Consider the following 22,477-nt stretch of genomic DNA (forward strand, 5'->3'; position numbering starts at 1 on the left):
CACTGTTATCAAGACCCAGTGGGTGAAACGTCTTAACAGTAAAAGGCTACACGAGTCTTCCAGCCACGAAATGGCTCAGTGTTTCATTATTTTCTGTTTTATTCAGTTTGAGAGACTGACTACCTCATCTTTTGTATATAATTCTATAGTCTTCGCATTATGTCCTAGTACATGTTGATAAAGTCACTGGATGGCGAAGCGTCTACAAATAAAGATACCCAGATGTTGCACATATGCAATTCTTCATGTCAGTATAGTCAGGGCCGGATTACCGCATAGGCAAACTAGGCATTTGCCTAGGGCCCCGCGCATTTGGGGGCCCCGCGGTCCAAGGGGTTCAGGGGCTCATCCAAGACTGCGCACATGGTGCAAGTGCAAAGGGGTCCCTACCTAAAAAGTTCAAGTGTTTGGAAAGTAAAATTGATTTTTAAAAATTAATCAAAACAAAAATAAATGCAATAAAATAAAATAAAAATAAATAAACCTAACCATAGATGGCAACACTCAACACGCCTTTGTTTACATCAGAACAGCTGTGTTTTCCCGCTAATGGGCGAGTATGGGAGATTCCTCTCCAATTTTCTGTAGTAATTACACGTTATCTAGACTTGTACTGTGACAAATTAACTGAAGTGTTGTTGATAGACATTGATGTGTATGGATAAATGTTTGTTTTCGCCTCTAAATGTTAAGGGAGGTACCTGATAGGGTTACTTGACCAGTAAAGACGCATGGACCAGTAAAGACGCATTTTTGGTAAAAATACTATAAAGAAAAACCTAAAAACGCAAACTGACTTCCGTTTGTAGGTTTTAAAAGCACTTTGTCCTGTGCTGACATAGTGTATCGCCTTTACCTAACACTTCCAGCTACTAACTGTGAAGGAGAACGTTCATTTTCTGTTTTGAAAAGAGTGAAAAACCAGCTCCGTTCAACAATGAGCCAAGACAAATTGTGTAACCTAGCCTTGTTGACCATTGAGTCTGATCTAACAAGAAATCTTGATTTTCAGAATATAATTGATGATTTTGCCAATATGAAATCCAGAAAAAAGTTTACTTAAGAAGTGCCTGTGAATGTGAATATAAACAATTCTTTACTTTCTTGAGTTTATATGATTTGATAGTCTTATGCATGATGCAATGATAACAATAATGGTCAGTGATTTATAAAGGGAATAATAGTGCTGTAGTAGTTATGCTGAATATAATAGGTACATGATGTCACTACTTTAATAGCCTAATCTAGTAATACTATGCTGTCTTGAGTTTATTCTCTTTAAAATGCATGATTTAACAAGATAGTTATAATGGCTGTTGGTAAATGGTTTTGGTTGTCTTGATGTACTTTCCCTATTAAATTTAATCTAAATAGCCAGAATGTATTTAATTAGACCTTAACAGGCTCACACCAACCCCCCCCACCCCCAAGCTGGAAGGGGTAGCCCCTCAAGGAAGGTTCCTTGATGTTGGTGAGGGGCTCTTGATTTAGGAAATTGGATCTGTGCTCCAGTTCCCCGAATTAAGCCTGAATGCCTTCCACATCCCCCCCCAGGCGCTGTATAATCCTCCGGGTTTAGCGCTTCCCCTTGATTATAATAATAATAATAATGGAAGGGGTCGCTTCGCTTACCCGTAACTCAAAGGGGCCCCGCCAATCTGAATAGCCTAGGGCCCGGAGACTTCATTTACAAACTCGCTGGTATGAAATGCGCAGTATGTATCGCGCAGTATAAACTCAGTGGTATAACATGCGCAGTGTGAATGAGCATCGTAGTGGTAATTATTTTAAGATGAACAGCAAGGTTGGTTGGGCGGGACTTAATGATTCATAAATTAGCTCATTTCTCAAGCTTGAAATACTACTTTATGCTTATGGAGAGAGTAGGGGCAAGATAGTGCCAACTTCCAGTGACGATACAGTCGTCATTCCCTCTTCAGTACTGTGTTAGAGTTGACCTTGTGGGAGAATGGCGCTGTGTCTCCTTGCTTGGTATTTTCCGTTGTTTTGTGCTAGCGATGGTAATGTTACTCTATCACTGCCTGATACTATGCTCACTGCTTGGTACTGTGGTCACTGCCTGATACTGTTCTCAGTGCCTGATGCTTTGGTCACTGCTTGGTACTGTGGTCACTGCCTGATACTGTTCTCAATGCTAGTTACTGTGGTCACTGCTTGGTACTGTGGTCACTGCCTGATACTGTTCTCAGTGCCTGATGCTTTGGTCACTGCTTGGTACTGTGGTCACTGCCTGATACTGTTCTCAATGCTAGTTACTGTGGTCACTGCTTGGTACTGTGGTCACTGCCTGATACTGTTCTCAGTGCGTGATGCTTTGGTCACTGCTTGGTATTGTGATCACTGCCTGATACTGTAGTTACCTGATGGTAGTCTAGTTAATGGTACTGTTGTTACTGCCTGGTACTGTGGTCACCATATCTAGTACTATGATCACTGCTTGATACCACACTAATTGGTACTCAGGATAGAGGATAATTTTACCGTGCTAGCTTGCCTCTTTTTGTTCACTGAGCAAATTTGAGTACGTTCCCATTGTTTGGCTTCCTTGATCTATTTGACAACAACCAAGTGAGAACAAAAAGGTAAGTGTATGTTGAACAGTAATTATCTTCACGGGGGAAGCGCTGAACCCGTAGGAGGGAACATACACCGCCTGGGGGAATGGATGTAATGAGGGGTTGATCCCAGGCAGGTGTGGTCTGCATCGATTTCCTGGGTTAAGAGCCTTTAGTTAACCAGATTTTCTTATTTGTCCTCTTTTCCCCTACTCCTTCGCTTCACTAGCTTTTTTTCCCCCTCTTCTCCTTCCCTCTTCCACTTGCATCAACGCTCCTCCGTTTCCTCTAACAGCGTCAGAGCCAAGTGCTGATAGCTAGATCACCAACAATATTTAATAAATTCTCATCAGTCTTCTCCAACCATCACAGAATCTGCTACTGATAGCTAGATCACCAATAATATTTCACCAACATTATTTCATCTTCTCCAACAGCCACAAAACCTGGTGTTGATGGGGGAGTTCCCAGACTGCGCCGTCAAGCTGTGTGACTTCGAGATCTCGCGAGTGTTGACGCCAGGACGAGAAGTGAGGGAGATCCTGGGCACCCCGGACTATGTTGGTCAGTATTTACTCTATTATTTATACTATGTATAATATGTATTACTTAGTACAGTGTATACATAAATTAGTAGTATATAATACCGACAAGTTGAAGAATTAGACACAACAACTGGGTATCTCTATTAAGTAGACGTTTCGCCCACCAGTGGCTTTATCAGTACAATACAGAAGTTTGTATTGGTACGGGTGGGTCTCGAACTCACGGCAAGCAAGTCTTAAAACTCCAGGCCAGAGCGTAAGTCACTGGGCCAGCTTGCTACAATAAGATTCATCCATCTTGGTATATTATACACTATGCTAACTTCCCTGTGATGTATAATATACCTAGTTGGATTAATCTTATTGTAGCCAGGTAGCTCAGTGGCTTACCCACTAGCCTGGAGTTTTAAAACTCACTTGCCGTGGGTTCGATCCCCACCCGTACCGTGGTTTGACTGTATTGTATTGATGACATCATCTGCCTCTGAAGAAGAGGTGTTAATGTTGCAGTTTTATAATTGTAGTGTAAGCTCGTCTCTGGCAAGACAGTGATAGCGTCAATGATGGTGAACGTTTTTCCTTTTCGGGCCACCCTGCCTTGGTGGGAGACGGCCGATGTGTTAATAAAAAATAATATAAAGTAATCTACCTCTTTAGCCTTTTGTATTGTGTTGATAAAGACATTGGTTGGCGAAACGTCTAAGAAAAGATAATCAGTAGCTGCGCATGTGTCTAATTCTTCAACATTTTAAGCAGTTTGTATTGCGTAAAGTTTGTGTGGTTTACACAGGTGTTTCTGTGTTTACACCAAGATGAGACGCGAGGCAGCTCATGTACTCTTCTGATTAAGTTTATTACACTCTCATTTATAATGTGCATTACTTAGTATGGTGTATATTACGGTGTGTATAGTTTGTATAGTGCTGAGTTTGTGAAGTTTATATAGTATTCTCAAGTGCTGACGCCATCTTCGCAAAAGGTTAACAACAATGTAATATCTGAAAACGATAGCCGTGGCTATGATAACTTAGTTATCTAAAATCAGTTCCGTTGTGTCTCAGCACTCATCGTCAGAACTTATGTGATTACCACGTTACCTCGTACACGGTACTGGTGCAAATATTAAGACGTGTTTCCTTAAGATACCTGCTGTCCATGTTCACCTGTCAGTAAAATAGGTACCTGGGTGTTAGTCGACTGGTGTGGGTCGTATCCTGGGGACAAAATTTGCGCAATTTGCTCGAAATTCTTTGCATAACAAGGAGCTTTCTATATTGTGGTACGTCACCGATGTCAGCTATGGTCTGTGTACCTTGTACATGTACGTGAAGAATAAAGATCATATTATTATTATAAATTGCTATTATTGTTTTTTTGTTAGTTTATTTGTCAGAGATAATTGCTGGCATTAGTTTGTCGTAAGATAACCGGTTCACTGGTGCTCAGTTCACTGGTGCTCAGTTCACTGGTGCCGGTACTGTGACGGAGACTCGGCAAAACTGTGATGTCAACCTCACCACACTTGTTAGTGAGTTCCTCAAGCTGGGGCATATTTACGTACCGTTCCTCAAGCTGGGACATATTTACGTACCGTTCCTCAAGCTGGGGCATATTTACGTACCGTTCCTCAAGCTGGGACATATTTACGTACCGTTCCTCAAGCTGGGACATATTTACGTACCGTTCCTCAAGCTGGGACATATTTATGTACCGTTCCTCAAGCTGGGTTATGGTCGCTCGCCGCAGAACATGTACAATTTCATCCTCCGGCAGAACTAAAATCATCATTAGGCTAAATTCCAGAGAGTTAACTGCTTGTCTTAATAATAGAATCAGAGTTAACTTATGACTAAGAGGTTGTCTTCATTGATCATCAACTCTGTCAACGCTAAATGCACTTAACTAGCATAAGACTAACAGTGTCCACGTTGGAGATGACAGGCAGAGATATTGTGAATTTTTGTTTGCAATTTAAGATGTGGGTACTTGTGGGCAGAGTAGTGGTCTCAGGGGAGGGGGGGGGGTTGTGGCGATTTGGGCGTGGTTGATGGATGGTGACTGATGGGTGGTGGTGGTTGTTGATGGGTGGTGGTTGATGGGTGGTGGTGGTGGTTGATGGGTGGTGGTTGATGGGTGGTGGTGGTGGTTGATGGGTGGTGGTGGTTGATGGGTGGTGGTGGTTGATGGGTGGGTGGTGGTGGTTGATGGGTGGGTGGTGGTGGTTGATGGGTGGGTGGTGGTTGATGGGTGGTGGTGGTGGTTGATGGGTGGTGGTGGTGGTTGATGGGTGGTGGTGGTGGTTGATGGGTGGTGGTTGATGGGTGGTGGTTGATGGGTGGTGGTGGTTGATGGGTGGGTGGTGGTGGTTGATGGGTGGTGGTGGTGGATGGGTGGTGGTTGATGGGTGGTGGTGGTTGATGGGTGGTGGTGGTGGTTGATGGGTGGTGGTTGATGGGTGGTGGTGGTTGATGGGTGGTGGTGGTGGTGGTTGATGGGTGGTGGTGGTGGTTGATGGGTGGGTGGTGGTGGTTGATGGGTGGGTGGTGGTGGTTGATGGGTGGTGGTGGTGGTTGATGGGTGGTGGTGGTGGTTGATGGGTGGGTGGTGGTGGTTGTTGATGGGTGGTGGTGGTGGTGGTTGATGGGTGGTGGTGGTTGATGGGTGGTGGTGGTTGATGGGTGGGTGGTGGTATTTTTTTTTTAAAGAGAACTTGATACATGAGCAGTGTGCTCTTGCCTCTCTGCTATATATTATCCTAGTGGTCATATATCATCACTCGTGAGTTACACACAGTGATGTAACCTGTCAGTCTAAACTGGAACACTTCAGTAGGGCAATAAGGATATCATCGTTATCATAATAATAAATAATAATAATCTGTATTTCTTTGTTTGTACAAGGTATACAGGCGTAGTTGACATCAATGACATACCACTACATAGAAAGCCAGTATGTGAACCACACCAGTCTAATAGCATCCAGGTACCTATTTTACTAATAGGTGAATATCGACAGCAGGTGTCTTTAGGAAACACGTCCTAAAGTTTCCACCCGTAATGGGGGTCGACCCCCGGACCTCTGTGTGTGTGTGAGCAGAGTGAGCTACCACTCGAGCTAGGGGACACCCAACAGCTTTAACGATTTCGATCCAGCAGAGTTGGAATTGCTATTACTTGGGAATTGCTATCTGTCGGCATAGTCTATCCCATTTACGGTGGCCCGTTGCCTGGTGACAAAAACTCTCGCTTCATACGCTGACTGTCCGGGTTCGATTCCCGGCAAGTGTGGAAACATTGGGCGTGTTTCCCCACACCGGTTGTCTATGTTCACCCATGGGTACCTGGGTGTTAGTCGACTGGTGTGGGTCGCATCCTGGGACAAAATTGACCTAATTTGCACGAAATACTCTGTATAACAAGGAGCTTTCTATATAGTAGTATGTCATTAATGTCAGCTAGGACTGTATACCTTGTACATGTACTGGTAAATATAAAGATATTGTATTATTATTATTGTTATTATTAGTTATTGTTGTTATTGTTGTTGTTTGTTGTTGTTGTTAGTTGTTGTTGTTGTTAGTTGTTGTTGTTGTTAGTTGTTGTTGTTGTTAGTTGTTGTTGTTAGGTGTTGTTGTTGTTAGTTGTTGTTAGTTGTTGTTAGTTGTTGTTGTTGTTGTTAGTTGTTGTTGTTAGTTGTTGTTAGTTGTTGTTGTTGTTAGTTGTTGTTAGTTGTTGTTGTTGTTAGTTGTTGTTGTTGTTAGTTGTTGTTGTTTGTTGTTGTTGTTTGTTGTTGTTAGTTGTTGTTGTTAGTTGTTGTTGTTCCTGCTGTTGCTGCTGCTGCCGCCGCCGCCGCCGTCACCACCGCCGCCACTGCCACCGCCGCCGCCACCACCGCCGCCGCCGCCACCACCGCCACCACCACCACCACCACCATTACCATCACCACCACTACCACCACCACCACCATCACCACCACCAACACCATTACCACCACCGCCACCACCACCACCGCCACCACCGCCACCACCACCGCCACCACCGCCACCGCCACCGCCACCACCGCCACCGCCACCGCCACCACCGCCACCACGACCACCACACACAAGAGAAAGAGAAGAATAAAGAACACACAAAATGCAAATTAATTTTTGGAATACCATCTTGGACATTGTAAAACTTGATTTTATGCGTAGGAAAACATACTGGCACTAGCCTGGCGTCACAGCCTCAACCTGAGACAAAATCCGTTTCACCTGTTCTAAGTAACACCCACTAAATGTAGACTGACCGAAGCTAAGACTGACCCAAGGTAAGTTGGGCAGGGCTATGCTTCCTAGCATTATATTATCATTAAAGACCATATTGCTGGGCTAGTTTGATAAAAGAAAGAGCGCAGCATGTTAATTTATGTACTTGCATGAAAGCAGGCCAACACGCACGCAAGAAAGCACTTACAAATACACAGGAAACTTAATGTACAGCTTAAAGACACCAGGAACTAATAATGACGGTGATTGCAGAGTAATAGTCAGGGACAGAAGCTGGGACTCGACCACGGCATACGAGACTTGGTGAGTAAAGTCAGTGACTGACATAAGATGGTTAATCTTGTCATACAAACCTGTTGGAGTTCTGTAACAAAGTGACAGAAATGAGACGTGAGAGGAACAGAGGTATGGATTAATTGCATTTTATTTGACTGCAAGAAGGCATCTAGTACTGTATCTCATAAGAGGTTCGGGGGCTCGGGTAGCGGAACGATTAGGGAGGGATGAGAGGGAGTTGTGGTTCTGTTGGGGTTGGGTTAGTGGTGCCGTGTTGGGAAGGGCAGGGTTGATAAGTGTTTAGGGGATGGGGTGGTGGGGGTACTTTGGAGCGTACTTCTTGTGGCAGTGGATGCTGCGGGAATAGGGGGTGGCCCCGCACTCTCATATTGCTGCTGGTAACACACAGCGCCTCCGCCAGATTCATCAATCCTCTCGAGTGTCAGGCAGAGTAAGACGACTGCAGCTTCGCTATAAAGCCAACAGATGCACTTATATATGTAGCTGTAATTGCAAACAATTTACTGATCGTTTAACAGTCCACCAACTAATGAAGTGCTCGAGTCCCAGTGTTTCTGTTTTGTAGGTTATGGGTACACGAAGGAAAGAGAGCACTTAAGGTGAACAAGTTTTGAGACATGGGTCAGGTTTGAGTCCAATCTGGAGAAACTGAATACAACAAGGGCATGTTTACATGACCGCAACCAGATTGTTATTGGAGCTTCTGGCCGCAACTGACCGCAGCATCGTGTTGTCCAGCATGTTGCCTGACGGGCCTATTATAGTCCTGATGACCTATTATAGAAGCTTATGACAGAACCGGGTGACTTGCATGTAGTCTGATCTGCTACAGAGCTAAAGTGCTACAGAGGTGAGGCGCTGCCGAAGTTAGGTGCTGCAGAGGTTGAATAAACTTTTGGATTTTTGCCGCTGAAGCGACTAGTTTATTTGTGCACTCCATATCCATCCTGTGAACAATAGCGCAATACGGATACACAATAGACTTAGGAACCAGGCCCCAAAAGGGTTACCAGATGTACATCTAGATTTATATTTACAATTGTTTTATCTGTTGCAAGGAAGTTTAGGATATTTGTCTGGTATCTTGTTTTTATTAAAATATACCTTGACATGTAACATTATTATTATACTATCCATCTGTACATTCCTCAATAAGTGGACGATGAAGAGCAGTGTTCAAGAAAGTGATTATATGTCTGACCATATACTTTTGTATTTTGTTTTACCCTCCTGTGTCTCTCTTGACATGTTGATAAATTAGACACATGTGCAACTCTTGGGTATCTTTATTGAGGAAACGTTTCTCTTGACACATCGAAAAGCGTACTAGTAGCCAAGCCTAAGCTTGGCTAAGCTTGGTTACAACAGCATCAGTCAGTGTTCATTAATTAAGTTGCTCTGTTATCATACTTATCTACGTTCATGTTATCATAGTGAGTGCAAGGCTGAGTATAGAGCCTAGCCGCCTACAGAGGTGCTAACCTACTGAGTATAGAGCCTAGCCGCCTACAGAGGTGCTAACCTACTGAGTATAGAGCCTAGCCGCCTACAGAGGTGCTAACCTACTGAGTATAGAGCCTAGCCGCCTACAGAGGTGCTAACCTACTGAGTATAGAGCCTAGCCGCCTACAGAGGTGCTAACCTACTGAGTATAGAGCCTAGCCGCCTACAGAGGTGCTAACCTACTGAGTATAGAGCCTAGCCGCCTACAGAGGTGCTGACATACTGAGATATAGTAGAATAACAAAAAGTTTGAGAAACAAAAGAAAGATAAGAGAGAAATTTAGATTTTGCTCCAAGGAGCGAGTTTACAGAGCAGCGCCACTAATCCAGCGAGTGGCGCTGCTATCTAATGGACAACCAATCAGTCGACAATATTGCCGATAATTCTACCATTTTGCAGTTTGTTCTACGTATCTACAGGTATCACTACTTGTCCTTTACAAACCTTTAATTTCTGCAGTCGGCATATTTTTGTACAGTGCTTCTCCAAACTTATCTATATTTTTCTTGTACTGTTGTTTCTGCCACTTTATTAACTCTCTCATTCCCTGCTTTATTGACAACAGGCATAACAGAGATGTATCCCGTGCAACAGGCACAACAGATGTAGCCTGTGCAACAGACACAACAAAGATGTAGCCCGTGCAACAGACAACAGATGTAGCCCGTGCAACAGGCACAACAAAGATGTAGCCTGTGCAACAGGCACAACAAAGATGTATCTCGTGCAACAGACAACAGATGTAGCCCGTGCAACAGGCACAACAAAGATGTAGCCTGTGCAACAGGCACAACAAAGATGTAGCCCGTGCAACAGACAGATGTAGCCTGTGCAACAGGCACAATAAAGATGTATCCCGTGCAACAGACAACAGATGTAGCCCGTGCAACAGGCACAACAAAGATGTAGCCCGTGCAACAGGCACAACAAAGATGTAGCCCGTGCAACAGACAACAAAGATGTAGCCTGTGCAACAGGCACAACAAAGATGTAGCCTGTGCAACAGGCACAACAAAGATGTAGCCTGTGCAACAGGCACAACAAAGATGTAGCCCGTGCAACAGGCACAACAAAGATGTAGCCCGTGCAACAGACAACAGATGTAGCCCGTGCAACAGACAACAGATGTAGCCCGTGCAACAGGCACAACAAAGATGTAGCCCGTGCAACAGACAACAGATGTAGCCCGTGCAACAGGCACACCAAAGATGTAGCCCGTGCAACAGGCACAACAAAGATGTAGCCCGTGCAACAGACAACAGATGTAGCCCGTGCAACAGACAACAGATGTAGCCCGTGCAACAGGCACAACAAAGATGTAGCCCGTGCAACACACAACAGATGTAGCCCGTGCAACAGGCACACCAAAGATGTAGCCCGTGCAACAGGCACAACAAAGATGTAGCCCGTGCAACAGGCACAACAAAGATGTAGCCCGTGCAACAGGCACAACAAAGATGTAGCCCGTGCAACAGGCACAACAAAGATGTAGCCCGTGCAACAGACAACAGATGTAGCCCGTGCAACAGACAACAGATGTAGCCCGTGCAACAGGCACAACAAAGATGTAGCCCGTGCAACAGACACCAGATGTAGCCCGTGCAACAGGCACACCAAAGATGTAGCCCGTGCAACAGACACAACAAAGATGTAGCCCGTGCAACAGACAACAGATGTAGCCCGTGCAACAGGCACAACAAAGATGTAGCCCGTGCAACAGACACAACAAAGATGTAGCCCGTGCAACAGACACAACAAAGATGTAGCCCGTGCAACAGGCACAAGATGTAGCCCGTGCAACAGACAACAAAGATGTAGCCCGTGCAACAGACACAACAGATGTAGCCCGTGCAACAGACACAACAGATGTAGCCCGTGCAACAGACAACAAAGATGTAGCCCGTGCAACAGACACAACAGATGTAGCCCGTGCAACAGACACAACAAAGATGTAGCCCGTGCAACAGGCACAACAAAGATGTAGCCCGTGCAACAGGCACAACAAAGATGTAGCCCGTGCAACAGACACAACAAAGATGTAGCCCGTGCAACAGACACAACAAAGATGTAGCCCGTGCAACAGACAACAGATGTAGCCCGTGCAACAGGCACAACAAAGATGTAGCCCGTGCAACAGACAACAGATGTAGCCCGTGCAACAGGCACAACAAAGATGTAGCCCGTGCAACAGACAACAAAGATGTAGCCCGTGCAACAGACAACAGATGTTGCCCGTGCAACAGGCACAACAAAGATGTAGCCCGTGCAACAGACACAACAAAGACGTAGCCCGTGCAACAGGCACAACAAAGATGTAGCCCGTGCAACAGGCACAACAAAGATGTAGCCCGTGCAACAGGCACAACAAAGATGTAGCCCGTGCAACAGACAACAGATGTAGCCCGTGCAACAGGCACAACAAAGATGTAGCCCGTGCAACAGACAACAGATGTAGCCCGTGCAACAGGCACAACAAAGATGTAGCCCGTGCAACAGACAACAGATGTAGCCCGTGCAACAGACACAACAAAGATGTAGCCCGTGCAACAGACAACAGATGTAGCCCGTGCAACAGACAGATGTAGCCTGTGCAACAGGCACAACAAAGATGTAGCCCGCGCAACAGACAGATGTAGCCCGTGCAACAGGCACAACAAAGATGTAGCCCGTGCAACAGACACAACAAAGATGTAGCCCGTGCAACAGGCACAACAAAGATGTAGCCCGTGCAACAGGCACAACAAAGATGTAGCCCGTGCAACAGGCACAACAAAGATGTAGCCCGTGCAACAGACAACAGATGTAGCCCGTGCAACAGGCACAACAAAGATGTAGCCCGTGCAACAGACAACAGATGTAGCCCGTGCAACAGGCACAACAAAGATGTAGCCCGTGCAACAGGCACAACGAAGATGTAGCCCGTGCAACAGACAACAGATGTAGCCCGTGCAACAGGCACAAAGATGTAGCCCGTGCAACAGACAACAGATGTAGCCCGTGCAACAGCCACAACAAAGATGTAGCCCGTGCAACAGGCACAACAAAGATGTAGCCCGTGCAACAGACAACAGATGTAGCCCGTGCAACAGGCACAACAAAGATGTAGCCCGTGCAACAGACAACAGATGTAGCCCGTGCAACAGGCACAACAAAGATGTAGCCCGTGCAACAGGCACAACAAAGATGTAGCCCGTGCAACAGGCACAACAAAGATGTAGCCCGTGCAACAGACACAACAAAGATGTAGCCCGTGCAACAGACAACAGATGTAGCCCGTGCAACAGACACAACAAAGATGTAGCCCGTGCAACAGACAACAGATGTAGCCCGTGCAACAGACACAACAAAGATGTAGCCCGTGCAACAGACAACAGATGTAGCCCGTGCAACAGGCACAACAAAGATGTAGCCCGTGCAACAGACACAACAAAGATGTAGCCCGTGCAACAGACAACAGATGTAGCCCGTGCAACAGGCACAACAAAGATGTAGCCCGTGCAACAGACAACAGATGTAGCCCGTGCAACAGGCACAACAAAGATGTAGCCCGTGCAACAGACACAACAAAGATGTAGCCCGTGCAACAGACAACAGATGTAGCCCGTGCAACAGGCACAACAAAGATGTAGCCCGTGCAACAGACACAACAAAGATGTAGCCCGTGCAACAGACAGATGTAGCCTGTGCAACAGGCACAACAAAGATGTAGCCCGTGCAACAGACAGATGTAGCCCGTGCAACAGGCACAACAAAGATGTAGCCCGTGCAACAGACAACAAAGATGTAGCCCGTGCAACAGGCACAACAAAGATGTAGCCCGTGCAACAGGCACAACAAAGATGTAGCCCGTGCAACAGGCACAACAAAGATGTAGCCCGTGCAACAGACAACAGATGTAGCCCGTGCAACAGGCACAACAAAGATGTAGCCCGTGCAACAGACAACAGATGTAGCCCGTGCAACAGGCACAACAAAGATGTAGCCCGTGCAACAGGCACAACAAAGATGTAGCCCGTGCAACAGACAACAGATGTAGCCCGTGCAACAGGCACAACAAAGATGTAGCCCGTGCAACAGACAACAGATGTAGCCCGTGCAACAGTCACAACAAAGATGTATCCCGTGCAACAGTCACAACAAAGATGTAGCCCGTGCAACAGGCACAACAGATGTAGCCCGTGCAACAGGCACAACAAAGATGTAGCCCGTGCAACAGGCACAACAGATGTAGCCCGTGCAACAGGCACAACAAAGATGTAGCCCGTGCAACAGGCACAACAGATGTAGCCCGTGCAACAGGCACAACAAAGATGTAGCCCGTGCAACAGACAACAAAGATGTAGCCCGTGCAACAGACAACAGATGTAGCCCGTGCAACAGACACAACAAAGATGTAGCCCGTGCAACAGGCACAACAAAGATGTAGCCCGTGCAACAGGCACAACAAAGATGTAGCCCGTGCAACAGACAACAGATGTAGCCCGTGCAACAGGCACACCAAAGATGTAGCCCGTGCAACAGACAACAGATGTAGCCCGTGCAACAGGCACAACAAAGATGTAGCCCGTGCAACAGACAACAGATGTAGCGCGTGCAACAGGCACAACGAAGATGTAGCCCGTGCAACAGACACAACAAAGATGTAGCCCGTGCAACAGGCACAACAAAGATGTAGCCCGTGCAACAGGCACAACAAAGATGTAGCCCGTGCAACAGGCACAACAAAGATGTAGCCCGTGCAACAGGCACAACAAAGATGTAGCCCGTGCAACAGACACAACAAAGATGTAGCCCGTGCAACAGACAACAGATGTAGCCCGTGCAACAGGCACACCAAAGATATAGCCCGTGCAACAGACAACAGATGTAGCGCGTGCAACAGGCACAACAAAGATGTAGCCCGTGCAACAGACACAAAGATGTAGCCCGTGCAACAGGCACAACAAAGATGTAGCCCGTGCAACAGACACAACAAAGATGTAGCCCGTGCAACAGACACAACAAAGATGTAGCCCGTGCAACAGACAACAGATGTAGCCTGTGCAACAGGCACAACAAAGATGTAGCCCGTGCAACAGACAACAGATGTAGCCCGTGCAACAGGCACAACAAAGATGTAGCCCGTGCAACAGGCACAACAAAGATGTAGCCCGTGCAACAGACAACAGATGTAGCCCGTGCAACAGGCACAACAAAGATGTAGCCCGTGCAACAGACACAACAAAGATGTAGCCCGTGCAACAGGCACAACAAAGATGTAGCCCGTGCAACGGACAACAGATGTAGCCCGTGCAACAGGCACAACAAAGATGTAGCCCGTGCAACAGACAACAGATGTAGCCCGTGCAACAGACAACAGATGTAGCCCGTGCAACAGACAACAGATGTAGCCCGTGCAACAGACAACAGATGTAGCCTGTGCAACAGGCACAACAAAGATGTAGCCCGTGCAACAGACAACAGATGTAGCCCGTGCAACAGGCACAACAAAGATGTAGCCCGTGCAACAGGCACAACAAAGATGTAGCCCGTGCAACAGACAACAGATGTAGCCTGTGCAACAGGCACAACAAAGATGTAGCCCGTGCAACAGGCACAACAAAGATGTAGCCCGTGCAACAGACAACAGATGTAGCCCGTGCAACAGGCACAACAAAGATGTAGCCCGTGCAACAGACAACAGATGTAGCCTGTGCAACAGACAACAGATGTAGCCCGTGCAACAGGCACAACAAAGATGTAGCCCGTGCAACAGACAACAGATGTAGCCCGTGCAACAGGCACAACAAAGATGTAGCCCGTGCAACAGACAACAGATGTAGCCCGTGCAACAGGCACAACAAAGATGTAGCCCGTGCAACAGACAACAGATGTAGCCTGTGCAACAGACAACAGATGTAGCCCGTGCAGACACAAAGATGTAGCCTGTGCAACAGACAACAGATGTAGCCCGTGCAACAGGCACAACAAAGATGTAGCCCGTGCAACAGACAACAGATGTAGCCCGTGCAACAGGCACAACAAAGATGTATCCCGTGCAACAGACAACAGATGTAGCCCGTGCAACAGGCACAACAAAGATGTATCCCGTGCAACAGACAACAGATGTAGCCCGTGCAACAGCCACAACAAAGATGTAGCCCGTGCAACAGACAACAGATGTAGCCCGTGCAACAGGCACAACAAAGATGTATCCCGTGCAACAGACACAACAAAGATGTAGCCCGTGCAACAGGCACAACAAAGATGTATCCCGTGCAACAGCCACAACAAAGATGTAGCCCGTGCAACAGACAACAGATGTAGCCCGTGCAACAGGCACAACAAAGATGTATCCCGTGCAACAGACAACAAAGATGTAGCCCGTGCAACAGACAACAAAGATGTAGCCCGTGCAACAGGCACAACAAAGATGTAGCCCGTGCAACAGACAACAAAGATGTATCCCGTGCAACAGACACAACAAAGATGTTGCCCGTGCAACAGGCACAACAAAGATGTAGCCCGTGCAACAGGCACAACAAAGATGTATCCCGTGCAACAGGCACAACAAAGATGTAGCCCGTGCAACAGACAACAGATGTAGCCCGTGCAACAGGCACAACAAAGATGTAGCCCGTGCAACAGACACAACAAAGATGTAGCCCGTGCAACAGACAACAGATGTAGCCCGTGCAACAGACAACAGATGTAGCCCGTGCAACAGGCACAACAAAGATGTAGCCCGTGCAACACACAACAGATGTAGCCCGTGCAACAGGCACACCAAAGATGTAGCCCGTGCAACAGGCACAACAAAGATGTAGCCCGTGCAACAGGCACAACAAAGATGTAGCCCGTGCAACAGGCACAACAAAGATGTAGCCCGTGCAACAGACAACAGATGTAGCCCGTGCAACAGACAACAGATGTAGCCCGTGCAACAGGCACAACAAAGATGTAGCCCGTGCAACAGACAACAGATGTAGCCCGTGCAACAGGCACACCAAAGATGTAGCCCGTGCAACAGACACAACAAAGATGTAGCCCGTGCAACAGACAACAGATGTAGCCCGTGCAACAGGCACAACAAAGATGTAGCCCGTGCAACAGGCACAACAAAGATGTAGCCCGTGCAACAGGCACAACAAAGATGTAGCCCGTGCAACAGGCACAACAAAGATGTAGCCCGTGCAACAGACAACAGATGTAGCCCGTGCAACAGGCACACCAAAGATGTAGCCCGTGCAACAGGCACAACAAAGATGTAGCCCGTGCAACAGGCACAACAAAGATGTAGCCCGTGCAACAGGCACAACAAAGATGTAGCCCGTGCAACAGACAACAGATGTAGCCCGTGCAACAGGCACAACAAAGATGTAGCCCGTGCAACAGACAACAGATGTAGCCCGTGCAACAGGCACAACAAAGATGTAGCCCGTGCAACAGGCACAACAAAGATGTAGCCCGTGCAACAGACAACAGATGTAGCCCGTGCAACAGGCACAACAAAGATGTATCCCGTGCAACAGACACAACAAAGATGTAGCCCGTGCAACAGGCACAACAAAGATGTATCCCGTGCAACAGCCACAACAAAGATGTAGCCCGTGCAACAGACAACAGATGTAGCCCGTGCAACAGGCACAACAAAGATGTATCCCGTGCAACAGACACAACAAAGATGTAGCCCGTGCAACAGGCACAACAAAGATGTAGCCCGTGCAACAGGCACAACAAAGATGTAGCCCGTGCAACAGACACAACAAAGATGTATCCCGTGCAACAGACACAACAAAGATGTAGCCCGTGCAACAGGCACAACAAAGATGTAGCCCGTGCAACAGGCACAACAAAGATGTATCCCGTGCAACAGGCACAACAAAGATGTAGCCCGTGCAACAGACAACAGATGTAGCCCGTGCAACAGGCACAACAAAGATGTAGCCCGTGCAACAGACACAACAAAGATGTAGCCCGTGCAACAGACACAAAGATGTAGCCCGTGCAACAGACAACAGATGTAGCCCGTGCAACAGGCACAACAAAGATGTAGCCCGTGCAACAGGCACAACAAAGATGTAGCCCGTGCAACAGACAACAGATGTATCCCGTGCAACAGACAACAGATGTAGCCCGTGCAACAGGCACAACAAAGATGTAGCCCGTGCAACAGACAACAGATGTAGCCCGTGCAACAGGCACAACAAAGATGTAGCCCGTGCAACAGACAACAGATGTAGCCCGTGCAACAGGCACAACAAAGATGTATCCCGTGCAACAGGCACAACAAAGATGTAGCCCGTGCAACAGACAACAGATGTAGCCCGTGCAACAGGCACAACAAAGATGTAGCCCGTGCAACAGACACAACAAAGATGTAGCCCGTGCAACAGACACAACAAAGATGTAGCCCGTGCAACAGACAACAGATGTAGCCCGTGCAACAGGCACAACAAAGATGTAGCCCGTGCAACAGACAACAGATGTAGCCCGTGCAACAGGCACAACAAAGATGTAGCCCGTGCAACAGGCACAACAAAGATGTAGCCCGTGCAACAGGCACAACAAAGATGTAGCCCGTGCAACAGGCACAACAAAGATGTAGCCCGTGCAACAGGCACAACAAAGATGTAGCCCGTGCAACAGACAACAGATGTAGCCCGTGCAACAGGCACAACAAAGATGTAGCCCGTGCAACAGACAACAGATGTAGCCCGTGCAACAGGCACAACAAAGATGTAGCCCGTGCAACAGACAACAGATGTAGCCCGTGCAACAGGCACAACGAAGATGTAGCCCGTGCAACAGGCACAACAAAGATGTAGCCCGTGCAACAGGCACAACAAAGATGTAGCCTGTGCAACAGACAACAGATGTAGCCCGTGCAACAGGCACAACAAAGATGTAGCCTGTGCAACAGACAACAGATGTAGCCCGTGCAACAGGCACAACAAAGATGTAGCCTGTGCAACAGACAACAGATGTAGCCCGTGCAACAGGCACAACAAAGATGTAGCCCGTGCAACAGACAACAGATGTAGCCCGTGCAACAGGCACAACAAAGATGTATCCCGTGCAACAGGCACAACAAAGATGTATCCCGTGCAACAGGCACAACAAAGATGTAGCCCGTGCAACAGACAACAGATGTAGCCCGTGCAACAGGCACAACAAAGATGTAGCCCGTGCAACAGACACAACAAAGATGTAGCCCGTGCAACAGGCACAACAAAGATGTATCCCGTGCAACAGACACAACAAAGATGTATCCCGTGCAACAGACACAACAAAGATGTAGCCCGTGCAACAGGCACAACAAAGATGTAGCCCGTGCAACAGACACAACAAAGATGTAGCCTGTGCAACAGACAACAGATGTAGCCCGTGCAACAGACACAACAGAGGTGTAGCCCGTGCAACAGGCACAACAAAGATGTATCCCGTGCAACAGACAACAGATGTAGCCCCGTGCAACAGACAACAGAGATGTAGCCCGTGCAACAGGCACAACAAAGATGTATCCCGTGCAACAGACAACAGATGTAGCCCGTGCAACAGACACAACAGAGATGTAGCCCGTGCAACAGACACAACAGAGATGTAGCCCGTGCAACAGACACAACAGAGATGTAGCCCGTGCAACAGACAACAGAGATGTAGCCCGTTCAACAGACACAACAGATGTAGCCCGTGCAACAGACACAACAGAGATGTAGCCCGTGCAACAGACACAACAGAGATGTAGCCCGTGCAACAGACAACAGAGATGTAGCCCGTGCAACAGACACAACAGAGATGTAGCCCGTGCAACAGACACAACAGAGATGTAGCCCGTGCAACAGACACAACAGAGATGTAGCCCGTGCAACAGACACAACAGAGATGTAGCCCGTGCAACAGACACAACAGAGATGTAGCCCGTGCAACAGACACAACAGAGATGTAGCCCGTGCAACAGACACAACAGAGATGTAGCCCGTGCAACAGACAACAGAGATGTAGCCCGTTCAACAGACACAACAGAGATGTAGCCCGTGCAACAGACACAACAAAGATGTAGCCCGTGCAACAGACACAACAGAGATGTAGCCCGTGCAACAGACAACAGATGTAGCCCGTGCAACAGACACAACAAAGAGGTGAAAGTCGCAACTAGAAAAGAAATTTAAGGTGTAGCCGAAGAGATACAAGATTTTTTTTTATCCTCACAAAGCGGAATGAATTAAGAGAGTAGCGTAGCAAGTTCTGCGATAAGTCAACATTGACAAAGACAACACTCCACCTGTAGCTACAAATAGATTATTATACCCTCCCCACGTACCCACACAAGAGCGTGCTACAAAGTACAAAAAAATAATCACTAAATGTTTAAAATAAAGTGCAAAGAAAATAGATGATGGTCTACCAGTTGTGAAAAGCAGGAGCGACCTGCTGTAAACCCATCCTGCCCTGCATTGTGCTATTGTTGCGGTTCCAGGTGATTGACAGTTTTGCTTCCGAGGACCCGTTCAATTATTTTGGTGTGTGAAGCTGATGCCATTGGTGTTGAAAGTACCAAGAGAAATTGCCACCAAAGACCTCGGCAGTGACAAACGTCAGCAGTGCCACGGGCAACGTCAGTGTTAGAAGTAACCTTAATTACCAGAGTATAAGACGAATTCAACACCGAACTGTAAATAGCCACAGATTACAAATCAAAGGAATGCGAGGAACGAATAAGGTTCCTGCTCTGAATGATAATTATGAGCTGTGAGTCGCATGACCGGATGAAGTGTCGGAGGCAAGTCCTGGCTAAGACTGAGGAAGTTACAACAAACCTGGCAAGAGAAACAGCCAGCAAATATTTAAATTGAGAATATTCAATCGATAGAGATCTGGGAAATGAGACATGACCAATGACGGACAATGGCAAACGAAAATTGAATAAAAATACAAACTGACAAAACTGCACAAACGACCAACAGTTATAATAAATGATGGAGAATACTAATGCCGTGGAACTTACACAGTACACACACACACACACACACACACACACACACATACATACATTTGGACCTCATCTCAACCCATCTATATACACAACAAACAAGCAGAAATTAAATCATAATGTTTCATTTCAGTGCAAACATACACGGACCGTCTAAGATACCCGAGTTCAAAGAAACGATCGAAGGCAAGAGTAAAACCAAGATCGAAGATGGGGATAGAACTCTCAAGAGTGATAATAGTTGCAGAGCTTCCAGTAGTGTATAAAATAATGAGAGAAATTGAAAAAGTGGTGGAGAGTAGTTCTTGAACCATAAAGAGAAGCAAACACAGGAATGAGGAACACATGTTACTTGCTAAGGAGACAGTAACAAAAGGACCCAAATTGGATGTCAGCCGGGACGCTGACATGGCAGTCTTAAGCCTTCCAGGCTGGGCAGAGCTCCTCCTTCCTGCCCAGTGAACCCGTGTACCTGTTGCTTCAGGAACACTATCAGAAGTCATTCTTCTCTCAGTGTTGGTAGGCACATTAATGGAGAGTAGCACAACAAATGTATCATATACAGGCAGCCATCTGACGCAACATGTAGAGACGCATAATTACGATTGTGCACGTCAGTGTTGACATGCAAGGATGTGGTACAGTGTGTCCTGACAGAGACGATCCTGCCGCTCGTTACATCACTACCGTTTACGGAGACTGCAATAAGTAATAACTTGTGCATGGTGTCAGAGACTGATACTAGTGAACACTCGCTTAGGTGATAGCCGCTGGAGTGGAGGTTATTCCTCAGTGGAGATACTGATAACTTCAACTCCGAAAGACAACATTAAAAACAACTTGAGATACGTGATGTATGAGTGGGCGTAGCCTGCCTTACTTAAGCAAGTTGCTCTACCAGAAGATAACTGGATGCTGGTTAAGTGGGCATGAGAGACGGTAGCTGACAAGGTTGAGAAAGCAGGCCAGTTCTCAGGTAGTTAAGCGCTATAGACTTATTCACTCTAATGGCTACATTAAAACAAAAGTTAATTGCATACATTAAGGTGTAAGTTATAAAACTTGGTTTCTTTCTCGAGTTTAATATCTGTAAATTGCTTTGCTGGTCCTGAACAAAATACGAGTATGCCCTTGGACAGAGCACTTGCAACCCTGCAAATTCTAAATCTTAAATGAGTTGGATGCAGAGCAGAAAGTAAATAAATCCAGTAGTTATTGGAACCTTCATGTAGAGTTAACTCTATTCACAAAATGTCAAGGATATTTTTAGTTTTTTATAACTGCGACGAGATTCTTAGCTACTTCTCTAAACTTGATCACGTAACCTAAAAATATATGACATTCTTGGGACTTTCTGGATCCGTTTGGGTTTTAAGGAATATGAAAGGGGACGGGGATCGAATCATCACTCCTTCGGATAAATGATCAACACGGGTTTAAAAACAGTCCGTCCGACCTTTGTGTTGAGTGGGAGGGGGAAGTGAATGTAGTGGCACTAATATCGAGAATGTACACCAAATCTTCGTCTCTTTGGGTCCGGGTCTTGCAAGATGCGTCCGTTAACTCGAGTTCATGTAGTTGATAACTAAGGATAACGAGATATTTTCTTGCTTCAGAGGAAAATGAACTCCTACATGATAGGTTTCGGTAACTGCTGGAGTGAGATGGAGGGTTTGGAATATTAGATACTACTATACAGGTCTTTAGCCGAGCTGCAAACATAACCTTGACGACCAAGTATGTTATATCTCGGGTAGACAACGTCCTTTTTCTCCTCATTGGATAAGGAATTTTGTTATTGTTGTTGGTTCAACATTGACGGTACAGTCAGCGCCCATAATCTGCTTGGAAAACAAAAAGGTCTTCACTAAACTAAATATTCTTACACATATGATAAACACTGAGGGAGAGTGTGAAGATCGAACGCCATGTTGACAAGGAAGCGGCAGTTTCTACGGTGAGAGCTATTAGTATAGGCTGTCTTAAGATATATTAAGCTACAGGTGTGTGTGTGTGTGTGTGTGTGTGTGTGTGTGTGTGTGTGTGTGTGTGTGTGTTATTCTTTGCACAAAATTAGAGCTTTTTTAGGACTATCACACTCTAAAACACAATGTTATCCACTTAATTTCACAAACAAGAAGAGCACAAGCAAGAGGAGCTTCATCGTAACTGTCATCAAGAGTCTCCCGTGTCAGCTCTCAGCTATAAATATTGTGAGTCATATAGAGGCGGATGCTGGGAGTACGCAGCTCCACCCCTGCAATGTTCCTGGGTGCGTTGCAGCACCCAGCCTTATAGCACCCAGCCCTGCAGCAC

General features: G+C 46.6%; 2 protein-coding genes across 3 annotated transcripts in view; one reads left to right on the forward strand and one right to left on the reverse strand.

Annotated features, from left to right (window-relative positions):
- LOC128692330 (E3 ubiquitin-protein ligase Siah1) overlaps positions 1–22,477 on the reverse strand; it is a 538,875-nt gene that overhangs the window by 337,450 nt on the left and 178,948 nt on the right. The window lies entirely within an intron of this gene.
- The window catches only part of LOC128692215 (uncharacterized), a 345,217-nt gene that overhangs the window by 267,122 nt on the left and 55,618 nt on the right, over positions 1–22,477 (forward strand). The window contains exon 4 of the mRNA XM_070096361.1: positions 3,014–3,140. Coding sequence (XP_069952462.1) covers positions 3,014–3,140 — 127 coding nt within the window. The remainder of the gene's footprint in view (positions 1–3,013; positions 3,141–22,477) is intronic.

Source organism: Cherax quadricarinatus, chromosome 53, assembly GCF_038502225.1.
Source record: "Cherax quadricarinatus isolate ZL_2023a chromosome 53, ASM3850222v1, whole genome shotgun sequence".
Lineage (NCBI taxonomy): Eukaryota > Metazoa > Arthropoda > Malacostraca > Decapoda > Parastacidae > Cherax > Cherax quadricarinatus.